This window comes from Heterodontus francisci, chromosome 24 (genome assembly GCF_036365525.1).
Source record: "Heterodontus francisci isolate sHetFra1 chromosome 24, sHetFra1.hap1, whole genome shotgun sequence".
NCBI classification, from domain to species: Eukaryota; Metazoa; Chordata; class Chondrichthyes; order Heterodontiformes; family Heterodontidae; genus Heterodontus; species Heterodontus francisci.
In genome coordinates this window covers 40,399,637-40,416,471 of record NC_090394.1, presented here as the reverse complement: position 1 = coordinate 40,416,471, position 16,835 = coordinate 40,399,637, and the positions used below count along the sequence as shown (strand labels likewise).

General features: G+C 41.3%; 1 protein-coding gene across 1 annotated transcript in view; it reads left to right on the top strand.

The window, feature by feature from the left end:
* Positions 1 to 16,835, top strand: part of LOC137383327 (probable helicase with zinc finger domain) — a 429,894-nt gene that overhangs the window by 287,426 nt on the left and 125,633 nt on the right. The window contains 1 exon segment of the mRNA XM_068056011.1: positions 9,658 to 10,096. Coding sequence (XP_067912112.1) covers positions 9,658 to 10,096 — 439 coding nt within the window.

Sequence of the window (16,835 nt, the reverse complement as noted above, 5' to 3'; positions counted from 1 at the left end):
GGATCCTTGTTTTTGGTTCCCCTACCTTTCACCCTTTTTGGAATGTACCGAGGCTGTACATGAAGCATCTCTTCCTTCAAGATAACTCATTCCATTACAATTTTTCCTGTCTGTCTTTGGTTCCATTTTATCCTGGCTCGATCCCTTCTCATCGCATTGAAATTAACCTTGTTCCAATCTAGCTGTTTTACAAAGAACAAAGAACAGTACAGCACAGGAACAGGCCATTCGGCCCTCCAAGCCTGCGCCGATCTTGATGCCTGCCTAGACTAAAACCTTCAGGTCACAGAAAGTGGCAACGCAGGTGGATAAGGTAGTCAAGAAGGCAGACAGTATGCTTGCCTTCATCGGTTGGGACAGAGAGTATAAAAATTGGCAAGTCATGTTGCAGCTGTACAGAACCTTAGTTAGGCCACACTTAGAATGTTGCGTGCAATTCTGGTCGCCACACTACCAGAAGGACGTGGAGGCTTTGGAGAGGGTACAGAGGAGGTTTACTAGGATGTTGCCTGGTCTGGAGGGCATTAGCTATGAGGAGAGGTTGGAAAAACTTGCTGCCAGGGTAGGTGGTGGAAGCAGATACGATAGCGACGTTTAAGAGACATCTTGACAAATACATGAATAGGAACGGAATAGAGGGATATGGGCCCCGGAAGTGCAGAAGGAGTTAGTTTAGGCAGGCATCAAGATCGGCGCAGGCTTGGAGGGCCGAATGGCCTGTTCCTGTGCTGTACTGTTCTTTGTTCTGCACTTCCGGGGAACATATCCCTCTATTCCCATCCTATTCATGTATTTGTCAAGATGCCTCTTAAACGTCGCTATCGTACCTGCTTCCACCACCTCCCCCGGCAGCAAGTTCCAGGCACTCACCACCCTCTGTGTAAAGAACCTGCCTCGCACATCCCCTCTAGACTTTGCCCCTCTCACCTTAAACCTATGTCCTCTAGTAACTGACTCTTCCACACTGAGAAAAAGCTTCTGACTATCCACTCTGTCCATGCCGCTCATAACTTTGTAAACCTCTATCATGTCGCCCCTCCACCTCCGTCATTCCAGTGAAAACAATTGAGTTTATCCAACCTCTCCCCATAGCTAATGCCCTCCAGACCAGGCAACATCCTGGTAAACCTCTTCTGTACCCTCTCCAAAGCCTCCACGTCCTTCTGGTAGTGTGGCAACCAGAATTGCACGCAATATTCTAAGTGTGGCTTAACTAAAGTTCTGTACAGCTGCAGCATGACTTGCCAATTTTTATACTCTATGCCCCGACTGATAAAGGCAAGCATGCCATACGCCTTCTTGACTACCTTATCCACCTGTGTTGCCACTTTCAGTGACCTGTGGACCTGTATGCCCAGATCTCTCTGCCTGCCAATACTCCTAAGGGTTCTGCCATTTACTGTATACTTCCCACCTGCATTAGACCTTCCAAAATGCATTACCTCACTTTTGTCCGGATTAAACTTCATCTGCCATTTCTCCGCCCAAGTCTCCAACCGATCTATATTCTGCTGTATCCTCTGACAATCCTCATCACTATCCGCAACTCTTCCAACCTTTGTGTCATCCGCAAACTTACTAATCAGACCAGCTATGTTTTCCTCCAAATCATTTATATATACTACAAAGAGCAAAGGTCCCAGCACTGATCCCTGCGGAACACCACTAGTCACATCCCTCCATTCAGAAAAGCACCCTTCCACTGCTACCCTCTGTCTTCTATGACAGAGCCAGTTCTGTATCCATCTTGCCATCTCACCTCTGATCCCATGTGACTTCACCTTTTGTACCAGTCTGCCATGAGGGACCTTGTCAAAAGCTTTACTGAAGTCCATATAGATAACATGCACTGCCCTTCCTTCATCAATCATCTTCGTCACTTCCTCAAAAAACTCAATCAAATTAGTGAGACACGATTCACAAAACCATGCTGCCTCTCGCTAATAAGTTCGTTTGTTTCCAAATGGGAGTAAATCCTGTCCCGAAGAATCCTCTCTAATAATTTCCCTACCACTGACGTAAGGCTCACCGTCCTGTAATTTCCTGGATTATCCTTGCTGCCCTTCTTAAACAAAGGAACAACATTGGCTGTTCTCCAGTCCTCTGGGACCTCACCTGTAGCCAATGAGGATGCAAAGATTTCTGTCAAGGCCCCAGCAATTTCTTCCCTTGCCTCCCTCAGTATTCTGGGGTAGATCCCATCAGGCCCTGGGGACTTATCTCAATTTGTGGCAGACAGTTCAACATTCCAACAACTAGCTGTGTGTACCTTCCCCTTCGATTTGTGTTCTCATTCCATCTCAATACAAAATCAGGGCTTTTGTTCGCCTTTTCCTGGGCTTGTCGACTGGTGCTTCCACCTTTAATGATGGTATTCCCACGCCCAGGCCCCTCTGCTCCTTCATTCCATTTAAAATTTTACTGTAATATGTACTTTGGGGAAAGATTTTAACTGCCAAGAGATTTCAGCTGTATGACACCAGCAACGTTAACCAAATTGATGGAAAATGGCTGCTGGCTTCAAGGCGATTGGGCAGCTATTGGCTGCCCATCAGCACTCAGTAAGTGTTGAAAAGGGGATCCTGGGGGGTGGTCTTCTCCTGGTCCCACAAAGCAAAGTAAAAAATCTTATATCAAGGGGCTCTTCAGCTTCCCAATCCTCTTCATGCTGGCATCACCATGGCGACTTCTCTGCTTGCCAAAGTTAAATTTGCTGTCTGTTACCAGACGAGATTAACATATGTGAATTAGAATGCGGCAGGCTTTGGGCGGGCACCATAGCCACCTGTCCAAAGGCATTCATTAAAATTGGAAATGGCAGAAGCCCAGTGGTTTTTCAACAGATAAGTAACCTGGGACATTTTAAATGCTCACGTGCCTGGCAAGTAGGGTGAAAATCACCACTTATTTGCAAAATGTATTTTTATACACTGAACTTTATCAGCCAATCTTGCTTCCCTAACCATGCAGTATTTCACAGTCCTTGACACCGTTTGTCACACCACTCAATTTGGTGTGTCATATTGTTCCCCCAATTCTCAAGTCCAAATTGTTTATAAATGTTTTCAATAAATAAGAATATCCTGCACAAACACCCCTGTGGAACACCACCCATTACATGATTACTATCTGAAAAACATCTCTTTACATCATCCCTTTTGACTTCAGCACTACAATTGTTTCTCTACCCACATGGATACATTCCCTTTAATTACATGTGCCATTTGCCATAAACCTCTTATGTGGTATCCTATTAAATATTTTTGAAAGTCTATACAAGTAACATCTAGTTTATCTTTAAACAAAAGCACAATGCTGGAAATCTGAAATAAAAAAAGGAAAATGCTGGAAAGGTTTGAGTGGAGCATAAATGATGATGTGAACTGATTGGGCCGAATGGTATGTTTCTGTGTTATATACTGTATGAAAACATTAGGTGATCAAGCAGCATTTGTGGAAGGAGAAACAGAATTAAATCTTCAGGTGAGTGGCCTTTCATCAGAACCCATTTATTTGTGATACCAGTTCTAATGAAAGGTCATCGACCTGAAACAACATCTCTGTTTCTCTCACCACAGATGCTGTCTCACCTGATGAGTATTACCAGCTGTTACTGTTTTTATTCCACTTTATCTTTTATGTATCCTCTCTGGTAATCTCTTTAAAGAATTTCATGAGATCCTTGACCAACAACTGAAGTAAGACTAACTGTTTGGTTTAAAATTTACTAGCTTATCCATTTTTGAAGAGAGATGTGACCCTCCAGTCCTTTGACATAATGTAGAGACAAACTCACCAACTTTTTAAAATACCAGAGTCGTGCATGCCCATCACAGTTCAGAGTTCCAGAAGCATTGACAAAATAACTATCATTTCATCTTGGTCTCTCGCACAAACATGTGTGATAGATAGACACACCGTCTTGAAATCTGCTATATAAACATTTCAAATGGAATTCCAATGTTAAAATGTCAACACGTAGTGTTCCATTATTCTAGTCGCTGGTGCTTTAATGGGTAGTCCAATGTTCATTGACAACACTGATCTGTCTCTATTGTGTATTATGCCAAAATTATTCTCTTCCCTCAAATTAGTGATTTTTAAAAAAAAATGACTTTTTTTCTGTGAAGTTTTTAATTTACCTATTATATTTTGTCTTTTAAATGCCCTCCTTAAAGTTTTTATTTCATTAAGACCTCACCCTAATTCTCAAGTCTACAAAGAGCTCCAAACCACATCAGTGCTCTCCCAGTATGTACATTTTGCAGAATTTCTCAATATAAAATTTGTGTATGCCCCTTCATTGTGTGAAGATTTCAGAATTTCTTTGCTTTACTAAAAGAATTTGAAAGAAATTGGAGATTGAAGTCTCAGCTTTTATTTCAGGTAAATGATCACATTTATATAAATTTATTCCCAATTTTCTGTGATGATCCCCTCACAGATGGGCAACACCTGTGAGAGACAGTATCTGTGAATGGCAACATCTGTTTTGGTTTCTTTGATGGTTAGAAAATAAACAATAAGTTTCTTTTAATAGAGAATGGATTTCTGTTCATTTTCATTGAAAATTCAATGAAAAAAAATCCCCTCCTGCACCATTTTGACCAAGTATATTTACAGAACCAATAATGTAAATAAAAACTTAGAACCTGCACAAGTGATTAACCATTGAGTGTTTAATAGGGTAATTTTTGTTTGTGAAATGTGTAAGTAATGGAGATCAGGAAATTATGTAACACCAGCTCATAATTTTGTGACTATTTAATTCTAAGAAACAGAAAATTTACAACTAAATACTATAAGCCAGGAATTGACAATGGGGAAAGTAATTGTGGGAGTGCCTGAGGGTGCAAAAGGGGCTACAGACAGGTTAGGGAAGTATCCTTATTAGTGGGGAAAAAGGGGCCAACTGCAGTTTGAGTCCCTTTATCCTGAGCCTTGCTACCTAACATCATTGCTGGACCCCACCCCAATATGCCATTTCCAAGCAACCACCAAAAGACCGAAACCCTTTCTTCCTTGCCAAGCTCCCAGGCCCCCTCTGCAATCCCAGGTTTCCCTTCCCAAGGAGTTTCCCACCATATCTGCAAGATCCTGTAGCCCTTCATGTTGCTGGACCATAATCCCAATGACTGTGTGCCACCCACTCTGCTGCCAAATCTTAGGACCATCCCCTCCAAGTGTTGCCTGATTTCAGGATTTGACCAAAAAATTGGTCAAAGAGGTAGATTTTAAGGCATGTCTTAAAGGAGGAAAGCGGTTTAGGGAGGTAATTCTAAAGCTTCGAGCCTTGGTAGTTGAAGGTACGGCAGCCAATGGTGGAAGGATCAAAATAGGGGATGCTCAAGCGGCCAGAATTGGAGGAGAGCAGATATCTCGAGGCGTTGTAGGGCTTGCAGAGAATACAGAGATAGGGAAGGGCTGTCAGTACTGCCAGATCCTCGAGTTGCTCCAATGCCAATAAAACTGTGTCCCAGATATTGTAACTTGGCATAACACCTTGTTTTTATAAAATGTCTAATTTTATGAGCAAGATCATGGACCTCTGCCAGTCAAGGTATATATACAAAGTATAATGTATTTTGAGACACATTTCATCACACATCATTATACATGCAAAGTTTCATTGCTTTTATTATAAAGAAAAGGAAGAAAGGGACTCCTTTTATGCTCCCTACACTTCTCTGCCTCTCTACCTTGTTTTCCTCCTTTCAGACCTCCTTAAAACCTATCTCTTTGACCAACTCCCTGACCAACTCATCTGATCTAGTGTCTCCTTATGTGGCTCGGTATCCTATTTTGTTTTATAATGCTCCTATGAAGCACCTTTGGACATTTTATTACATTAAAGGCATTATATAAATATAAGTTCTTGTTTTCTTCTGAAGGAACCCAGGTTTTTTTTCCAAAAGCTACTGTCTACCTACAAAGAATTTTCTCTAGCAATTAGCTTCTAATTGGTGATATGTGCCTGTTTATTGGTAATTACTTCTTGTTTCCTTAAGGGGTGACACTAGATCATACACATTTCTGCCTTAGTAGCAGAATACAGTAATATATATTTCATAAATTGTGCTCAATATTTAAGAATGAAATTTAAAAAGACTTGCTTTTAGGTAGCTAGCACCTTTCACGACCACTGACATTCCCAAAACGCTTTACAGCCAATGAAGTACTTTCAAAGTGTAGTCATTGTTGTAATGTAGGAATAGGGCACAAATAAATCATAATCCTTGGGAAAGTGAGTCAATTATATGGAAACAACTGTCAATAAAAGTTCAATAAAACATGACCAATATCTTGCCATGAGAAATCTATCATACTTACAATCGGGCTATCATAATGAGCCCAACTGATTCAATCTATACACTTTCAGCAGAGAGCTACTTGAAGGTAAATCAGTGTCAGACCAGTGGGTGACATTCAATGGGGAGATTCAAGGGGTTCAGAGTAAACATGTTCCCACAAAGAAAAAGGGCGAGACGGCCAAATCTACAGCCGCATGGATGTCAAGGAGCCTACAAGGTAAGATAAGGCATAAAAGGAAAGCTCATGTCCGACACCGAGAACTCAATACTACAGAAAGCTGAGAGGAGTATAGAAAGTGGAGGGGCGAAATCAAAAAGGAAATTAGGAAAGCATAGAGAGGGTCTGAAAGAATATTGGCAAGCAAAATCAAGGTGAACCCAAAGATGTTTTATCAATACATTAAGAGTAAGAGGAGAACTAAGGAGAGAGTAGGGCCATTAAAAGACCAAAAAGGTAACCTATGTGTAGAGGCGGAAGATGTTGGTATGGTTCTTAATGAATACTTTGCGTCTGTCTTCACGAAGGAGGGGGATGATGCAGATATTGTGGTTCAGGAGGAGGAGTGTGAAGTATTGGATGTGATAAGTATAGAGAGAGAGGAAGTATTAATGGGATTAGCATCCTTGAAAGTTGATAAATCACCCGGGCCAGATGAAATGTACCCTAGGCTGTTAAAAGGAGCAAGAGAGGAAATAACAGGAGGTCTGACCATCATTTTTCAGTACTCACCGGATACAAGTGAGGTACCAAAAGATTGGAGGACTGCTAATGTTATACCTCTGTTTAAAAAGGGAGCGAAGGACAGACTGCATAATTACAGGCCAGCCAGTCTAACCTCAGTAGTGGGCAAATTATTGGAATCTATTCTGAGAGATAGGATAAACTGTCACTTAGAAAGGCACAGATTAATCAAGGATAGTCAGCATGGATTTGTTAAGGGAAGATCTTGTTTGACCAACTTGACCGATTTTTTTGTCGAAGTAACAAGGAAGAAAGATGAGGGTCGTGCAGTCGATGTGGTCTACATGGATTTTAGCAAGGCTTTTGACAAGGTCCCACATGGCAGACTGGTTAAAAAAAAATCCCATGGAATCCAGGGAAATGCAGCAAGGTGTATACAAAATTGGCTCAGTGGCAGGAAACAAAGGGTGTTTTAGCAACTGGAGGGCTGTTTCTAGTGGCGTTCGGCAGGGCTCAGTACTGGGTCCCTGCTTTTTGTGGTATATTTTACTGATTTGGACGTAAATGTAGGGGGCATGATAAAGAAGTTGGCGGACGACACAAAGATTGGCCAGGTGGTAAATAGCAAGGAGGATAGCTGTAGGCTGCAGTAAGATATTGATGGTCTGGTCATATGTGGCAAATGGAATTAAACCTGGAGAAGTGTGAGGTGATGTATTTGGGGAGGTCAAACAAGGCAAAGGAATACATGATTAATGGGAAAGTACTGAGAAGTGTAGAGGAAGTGAGGGACCTTGGAGTGAATGTCCACAGATCTCTGAAGGTAGAAGAACAGGTTGATAAGGTGGTAAGAAGACATATAGAACCCTTTCCTTTATTAGCTGAGGTATAGAATATAAGAGCAGGGAGGTTATGCTGGAACTGTATAACTCATTGGTTAGTGCTGTGTGCAGTTCTGGTCACCTCATTACAGAAAGGATGTAATTGCAGTAGAGAGGAGATTTACAAGGATGTTTCCAGGACTGGAAAAATGCAGCTATGAGGAAAGATTGGATAGGGTGGGATTTTTCGCCTTGGAACAGAGAAGGCTGAGGGGAGATCTGATTGAAATGTACAAAATTTTGAGGGGCCTGGATAGAGTGGAGGTGAAGGATCTATTCAACTTACCAGAGAGGTCAGTGATGAGGGGGCATAGATTTAAAGAGATTGGTAGAAAAATTAGAGGGGAGATGAGGAAAAACTTTTTCACCCAGAGGGTGGTGGGGGTCTGGAACTCACTGCCGAAGTGGGTAGTTGAGGCAGAGACCTCAACTCGTTCAAAAGGAGTCTGGGTATGCACCTCGGTGCAGTAATCTGCAGGGCTACAGACCAAATGCTGGAAGGTAGGATTAGAATAGGTGGATCTTTTTTTTTAGCCGGCATAGACACGATGGGCCAAGTGGCCTCTTTCTGTGCCTGAAACTTTCTATGATTTGTTTATCTTGATTCCCTTATCACCTGGACTGCAGAGAATGCATAAATCCAAACATTGTAAGCACTATCTTCTGTGTATGCTGGAACAAAGTTGAATAGTTTGTACAGGTTGCCTTTGTTGTATTGCCAGCTGATTATGATCCATAACTGCAGTTTCACAATGGCACATAGTGTCTCCTACTCCTACTTGTAATTCCCCATGCAAACCTTTCAACATGTGAATCTCGAGTTATTCAGTACTTGTTGCAAACCTTTGGATTCAATGCAGAGACTCATTTTTGTCCCTTTGTGTATGTAATTTAAAACAGTGTGATTGGCTTTTATTCATCTTTTAGATGTTCTGCATACCTAGAAAATCCTCCTCCTATTCTCCCCAAATGAATACATTTATCTGCTGCTGTCATTTTATACCTTTTTTTGCATTTAGCGAGATTAGGATGGGCCTACAAAGTTTGACTTATTGAAAATTCTTTGGGACCTCTATCCCCAACTTCGAGAAGATATATTCTGTCCACCAAAAGGAAAACTGCTATAGTTGCAGAAATTTTTTTTTATTATTACCCAGCAACAGAAATAACATGCTAGTAAGTCAAAAAATACAGAATTCTCAAGACCTTGTACTTGCAGTGCTCAATATTCCTAGCTCCACCTGATGACCTCACAAACCCCAGTTTAAAGCAAAACCTTATGTATTTTTCCCCACAGATAACCTGCTTCCAGGCTTTTATAAGTATTCTGATGTATGAATCAATTCATTGTAAACACTCCATCCTGCCCCCTGGAGATGTCATCAGTGTGTGCTTGTTGCCTCCAATAATAGCATGGCTGAGCTCAAGAATTTCCTGAATGTACTGTGCTGTTAAATTTGCTGTGAACAGATTTTGTCACGTTTAATATGTCTGGAATGCTTCAGTTTGTTGTAGTTCAGCCCAAAACAATGGCCTTGGTTCTTGATAGGATTCAAAGAAAAGAGTTGCACATTCAGACCTGTCCAAGAGAGAGAATAATTTCAGTTCCATTTTCATTTCCGTGTGCAGAATTGAATGACCAGGTTAATTAATAAATTCAGAATAGAACACTATGACTCCTACAAATCAAACATGATACTTTGTCTTGAAGCATTTTACAGGCCATCAGTCTCCCTATGAAGTAGATATGCGTACAATGATTTCTTGTTTGTTTCTCTTTCAGGTTCAAGGTGGCCCTGTATGGCTTTCTGACAACTTGATGAACATGACTTCCACTGTAAAGTTTAGTCCTGGTCACAAACACATTCCTGATCAGGCCTACTCACAGTTGATGTCACAACAAGGCTTTTGTTCGCAGAATATTCAGAGTTCCAGTCGACCTTTTAACCAGCAAAATCTGTGCAGTTCCCAGAAACATTCTTCAATTTCCCCACTTTCTCCGGGACAGATTCCTGGTCACTCTTTTTACATCCAGGCTCAGGCAGCACTGCCCTCTCAGTTTGAGAATAGCAGCAGGGGTCAGCCTTCACCTCATGTTGCAGTTCATCACCAGCTGCCCCCTGCTTCAGCATCCAGCCCAACCAATCTCTCCAAGCAGCATGGAGCTCAACATGTTCATTTTGACGAGCATGACCATGTTCTTCAAGGACAAGCTTTCTTGGGTAAGTTTCTGAAGCTTTGTTGACATTATCTCTTTCAAAGATTCCCCAAATAACTTAATTGGTGAAGGCACTGCTCATTGCAACTAAGGCTGCACTGACCAGGTTGGTCACTGGTATGATCCCTTGCTTGTGTTGAGTTAGCTAACTTCAGCTAGAGCAGCAATGGGGTTACAGATTTGGCTTCAATGCCCCTGGACTGAGGGAGAGTCATCTGTGGTTCTCTTTGTGAACTGCATGTTTATGCATGTATACGTGTGTCTATATGCACCCATCCAGTGAGGGGAGGATTATGGTCTGGTGAAGAACGGCCATTTTTCCTGAAACACTGGAAGGAATCCAGCAAAGGCCAGTACTTTCGAGGATAGAAAGTTGGGGAGGGGAATATTTCAAGAATGTGTGTTTTTTCACCAGTCACAAGAAGACGCCAAGTCTTAGTGAAATAACACCTGTTATTTCTAACTTGTTTAATTTTTGGTGCTGGATCTTGGTTTATAAACTATATTTAATGAGTCTTGTTATGAGCACATAGGACGTAGGAGCAGAAGTAGGCCATTTAGCCCATTGGGCCTGCTCAGCCACTCAATACAATCACGGCTGATCATCCACTTCAATGCCTTTTTCCCCCATACGATCCCCATATCCCTTAATGTCATTGGTATTTAGAAATCTGTCAATCTCTGCTTTAAACATAATCAATGACTGAGCTTCCACAACCCTCTGGGGTAGAGTATTCCAAAGATTCACAACCCTCTGAGTAAATAAATTTCTCTTCATCTCTGTCCTAAGTAGCTTCCCCCTTATTTTGAAATTGTGTCCCCTGGTTCTAGACTCCTCAACTAGGGGAAGTTTCTTACTTGCATCTACCCTGTCTACCCCTTTAAGTATTTTGTAGGTTTCAATGAGATCACCTCTCATTCTTCGAAACTCTCGAGAATACAGGCCCAGTTTCCTCAATCTCTCTTCAGTCCCGCCATCTTGGGAACAAGTCTGGTGAACCTTCGTTGCACTCCCTCTATGACAATAATATCCTTCCTAAAGTAAGGCAACCAAAACTGCGCTTATTGTCCATCTGTGTGCCCTTAACTGAACCTAACAGTAGATGTAACATATCACAGACAATGTGCGAAATTTGATGGTTCTAAATTGAAGTAAATCCTCAACTGAAATTTCAGTTAGAAAACTTCAACTGTGCCAGGTTAAGATTCCTAATTAAATCCATCATCTAAGTTTTTTTTTTATAATGCTATGCAACAATCTTTTTAATCTTCGGTTTGCTATTCCTCCTGTTAATGGGCATGTTCTGATGAATTTCGGGGTCCAGTCAGACAGTGTATGTGAACAAAAAGGATGAAAATAAACTGAGCAATAATATTATTAAGGTGTAATCATCTTGCAAAACTGAAGAAGGCCATTTGGACCCTGGTACCTGTTCCAGGTCTTTGAAAGAGCTAGCCAGTTTAGTCCCACACTCTAGCCTGTTCCCCATAACCCTGAAAATTAGTTCTTTCAAGTACATTTCCAGTCACCCTAGTGAAATTTCCTCTGGAATATGTTCCAGATCTTAACAAACCTCTGTGTGGGGAAAGAAAAATCTATCTTGCATCTATGATCTCTGGTTACTGATTGCCACTTGCCAGAGCAAGCAGTTTCTCCCTCCTTGCTGTATCAAAATCCATTATGATTTTAAATTCCTCTATTAGGTCTCCCCTTAGCCTTCTCTACTCTAAGGAGAACATGGGAACAGGAATAGGCCATTTAGCCCCTCGAGCCTGTTCTGCCATTCAATAAGATCATGACTGATCTGTGACCTAACTCCATATACCCTCTTTGCTCCATATCCCTTAATACCTTTGGTTAACAAAAATCTATCCATCTCAGATTTAAAATTAACCAATGATCTAGCATCAATTGCCATTTGGGGTACAGTGTTCCAAACTTCTTTCGTCTTTTAGAACCATAGACCCATAGAAAAAGTATTGCACAGCAGGAGGCCATTCAGCCCATCGTATCTGCGCCGGCTGAAAAAAAACTAATTTCACCTTCCAGCACCTGGTCCATAGCCCTGCAGGTTACAGCACTTCAGGTACATGTCCAGGTACCTTTTAAAAGAATTGAAGGTTTCTGCCTCCGCTACAATTCCTGACGGTGAATTCCAAACACCCACCACCCTCTGGATGAAAAAGTTTCTCCTCATGTCCCCTCTAATCCTTCTGCCAATCACCTTAAATCTGTGTCCCCTGGTAACTGACCTCCCCGCCAGGGGAAACAGGTCCTTCCTGTCCACTCTATCTGGGCCCCTCATAATTTTGTACACCTCAATCAAGTCACCCCTCAGCCTTCTCAGTTCCAGCGAAAACAGCTTTTGTGTGTAGAATTGTTTTCTAATTTCACTCCTGAAAGGTCTAGCTCTAATTTTTAGACTATAACCCCTAGTCCTAGACTCCCAAGCCAATGGAATTGGTTTCTGTCTATCTAACCTATCTGTACCCCTTAATATCTTGAAACTTCAATCAAATTACCCCATACCCACCTAAATTCCAGGGAATACAATCTTAGTTTGTGCAATCTCTCCTTTTAATTTAACCCTTAGAGTGCAGGTATCATTGGGGTAAATCTATGCAATATATCCTTCCTAAGGTGTGTGACCCAGAACTGTTCATATTACTGCAGGTGTGGTCTAATTTTGATTATTAGTCTTTTGATTATTTTCTGTACCTGTTCATGGCATTTTAATGATGTATGTACCTGGACCGCCAAATCTGTTTGATCTCTACTGTTGCTAGATTTTTATCATTTAGAAATTCTATCCTTTTCATATCTAAAGTGGATGACCTCACACTTGTTTACATTGAAATCCATTTGCCTCAGTTTTGTTGATTCACATAATTTGCATAATCTATCCATATGTTTGTAATTTTTGCCTCCATCACCCTTTGTGTGTAGAAGTATTTCCTAAGTTCATTCCAGAAAGGTCTGTTTCTAATTTTTAGACAATGCTCCATAGTCCTAGATTCTCCAAACAACAAAATAGGGTAGATAGAGAGAAACTATCTGTTCCCACTAATATCTTGAAAATTTGATCAAATCACCCCTTATCTTTCTAAATTACAAGGAATACAAACCTAGTTTGTGTAATCTCTCCTTGTTATTTAATCCTTGGAGTCCAGGTATCATTCTGATAAATCTTGTTACGACCGAGGCGGGAGGAGTGCACTATTTTTCTAGTTCCACTTCTCCACAGGTCACAACATATATTTACATTTTTTCCCAGTTGCCGATACGGTCAATCAGACGCTGTTTTTATCCAGAATAATACACTAAGGCTTCTTTAATCAACAACAAAACTATCAGTTTATTATAGAACAAGTCTTAACCAGTAATGATGCAAGGCATTAACACACAGATTGAAATATAAAGGTTCCCTTTTTACTTTAACCCCTTACACACCACGCACATACATACACCAATTAACCGAAAAAATAGAGATTTACTCTTTAGAGCTCTATTACAAAAAAAGGCAACAAAAATACTTTGGTCAAATACTTGCTAATTCTTAAAGAAAAAAAGAAAAGATGTGGAAAGATGTCAGATGTCCTTTGCTTTGGTTTGGTGTTCCAAATACTCGTCGACGGCTGTCACCAGGATCTTCCTAGAACAGTTCTTGTCAGGCGACGTTGAAGATCAGTTTGGGCAGGCTTTCCAGGAAAAATGCAGCAACAGTTTCAGTCTGTTTCCTACACTTGCTTCTCAGAACAAAGAACAGTACAGCACAGGAACAGGCCATTTGGCCCTCCAAGGCTGCGCCGATCATGATGCCTGCCTAAACCAAAACCTTCTGCACTTCCAGGGTCCGTATCCCTCTGTTCCCATCCTATTCATGTATTTGTCAAGATCCCACTTAAACGTCGTTATCGTACCTACTTCCACCATCTCCCCCGGCAGCAAGTTCCAGGCACTCACCACCCTCTGTGTAAAAAAAACTTGCCTCGCACATCCCCTCTAAACTTTGCCCCTCGCACCTTAAACCTATGTCCCCTAGTAACTGACTCTTCCACCCTGGGAAAAAGCTTCTGACTATCCACTCTGTCCATGCCACTCATAACTTTGTAAACCTCTATCAGGTTGCCCCTCCACCTCCGTCGTTCCAGTGAAAACAAAAAACAGAGCTTCTCAAAGAAATGGAAAACTGGCAGGCTTTTCAAAGAGCTGAGGTGGGGTTTACTCCCTTGACAAGTTTTCTCCAACTGTCTTTTTTTAAACACTGTCCATATCACCAAATCACTGTCCACAGCAAAACCAAAAACCATGTCCCCTATCAATCTTGACCTGGCACTTCTTTGTAAACATCTTTCCCCAGGGCAAAAAAACCCTGCTGGGTAATTATCTGAAGACAGGTGCCTTCCAGTAAGGGCTTGTTTTTAGCACTCCTTGATTATTCCAGTAACTGTTGTTTACAAGCTCAGTCCAAAAGACCTTCTGATAACCTCTTTTTAAAAAAAACACAAAGTTCCAGCATCTATGGAATCTTTTTTCAGTTTTAACACACGAATCCTCATAATTTAACAAAAAAAATGGAAGCACTCTTAACAGTCTACACTGCACCCCCTCCAATGCTATTATATCCTTTCTAAGGTGTGATGTCCAAAGCTGCTCACAGCACTCCAGCTGTGATCGAACCAGGGCTTTTTATAGCTGTAGCATGACTTCTATTCACTTGTGTTCTGGTCCTCTAGATATAAAGGCCAACATTCCATTAAACTTTTTGATTATTTTCTGTAACTGTTAATGACATTTTAATGACCTGCGTATCTGGACCCCCAAGTCTCTTTGGGCCTCCAGTGTTTCCAGTTTTTCACCATTTAGAACTCTGTTCTATATGCTTAGGTCCAAAGTGGATGACTTCACATCTGCCTTCATTGAAATCCATTTGCTGCAGTTTTGTCCATTCACATAATCTATCAATATCTCTTTGTAATTTTACACTTCCATCTACATTGCTTACAGTGCCACCAATCTTTGTGTCAACGGCAACCTGCGATATGTGGCTTTCTATCCCATCATCTAAGTTAATAAATATGGTGAATAGTTGAGGTCCCAATGCAGATTCTTGCGGGACACCAATAGTTACATTGTGCCAATTAGAATACCTGCCTATTATCCCTACGCTCTGTCTTCTGCCACTCAGCCAATTTCCTAACCAGGTGAACAATTTTACCTCAATTCAATGAGCTTCAATTCTCGCTAACAGCCTCTTATGATAGACATTATCACATACCTTCTGGAAGTTCATATACCTAACATCTGTGTCTGTGATGTTCTCGGGACTTAGGTTTGGCCGAGTTTAGTAAGAGATATGAGACAGAGACAGCATGCTGTTGAAACAATGGATTATTCTTTATTCCTTTTTACTTTCAATTTCCAGTTCCTCTGCCAGCATGGGTGTATATAGTGGCCTCAAGTGAACAAAATGCACAATGCGATTTTCAAAACACTACACTGTCCACTATTTTAGTCACCTCTTCAAAAAGAACATAGAACATAAGTAGGAGCTAGAGTAGGCCATTCAGCCCCTCGAGCCTGCTCTGCCATTCAATAAGATCATGGCTGATCTGATTGTGGCCTTAACTCCACTTTCCTGCCAGCCATCCGTAACCCTTGACTCCCTTGTCAATCAAAAGTCTATCTAGCTCAGCCTTGAATATAGTCAATCGCCCAGCCTCCATTGCTTTCGAGGGTAAAGAATTCCAAACACTAACGACCTTCTGAGAGAAGAAATTCCTCTTCATTTCCATCTTAAATGGGGGACCCCTTATTTGTATTTTGAACCTGTGCCCCCTAGTTCTTGATTTCCCCACGAGGGGAAACATCCTCTCAGCATCTACCCTGTCAAGCTCACTCAGAATCATATATGTTTCTATAAGATCACCTTTCAATCTTCTGAACTCCAATGAGTATAGGCCCAACCTGCTCAAGCTTTCCTCATGTGACAAACCCTTCAACCCAGGAATCAGCCTAGCAAAGATTCTCTGCACTGCTTCCAATGCAAGTATCTATCCTTAAATAAGGTGACCAAAACTGTACACAGTATTCTAGGTGTGGTCTCGCCAATGCCCTGTACAGTTGTAGCAAAGCTTCGCTACTTCTATACTCCATCCCCCTTGCAATAAAGGCCAACATCCATTTGCCTTCCTAATTACTTGCTGTACCTGCATGCTGACCTTTTGTGATTTGTGTACAAGAACACCCAGGTCCCTCTGTACCATCAGGCATGACCTTCCATTACAAATCCATCTGGTTCTCTGATCAGCTGAAAATTTTCAAGGTGTTCATTCACCATATCCTTAATTAAAGACTCTATCAATTTCCCAACAACAAATGTTAGATTAGCTGGTCTATAATTCCCTGGTTTCCCTCCCTTCTGAATTAGCAGAGTGACATGCACAATTTTCCAATCTAAAGGAACAGTTCCCGCATTGAGAGAACTTTCTAAGATTATAGTTAAGGCATGTGCAATGTCATCACCTACTTCTTTTAAAACTCAGGGATGGAAACCATCTGGTCCTGGGAATTTGTCACACTTTAGTGCCACTATTTTCTTTATTACTGTTATTTTGCTTATGTTATTTGTTGAGTTCCTATCCCTGATTCAATACTAGTTTCTTTTGAATGGCTGGCATGCTGACCTCTTCCTCTACTGTAAACACTGATGCAAAATAATTATTCAGCATCTCTGCCATTT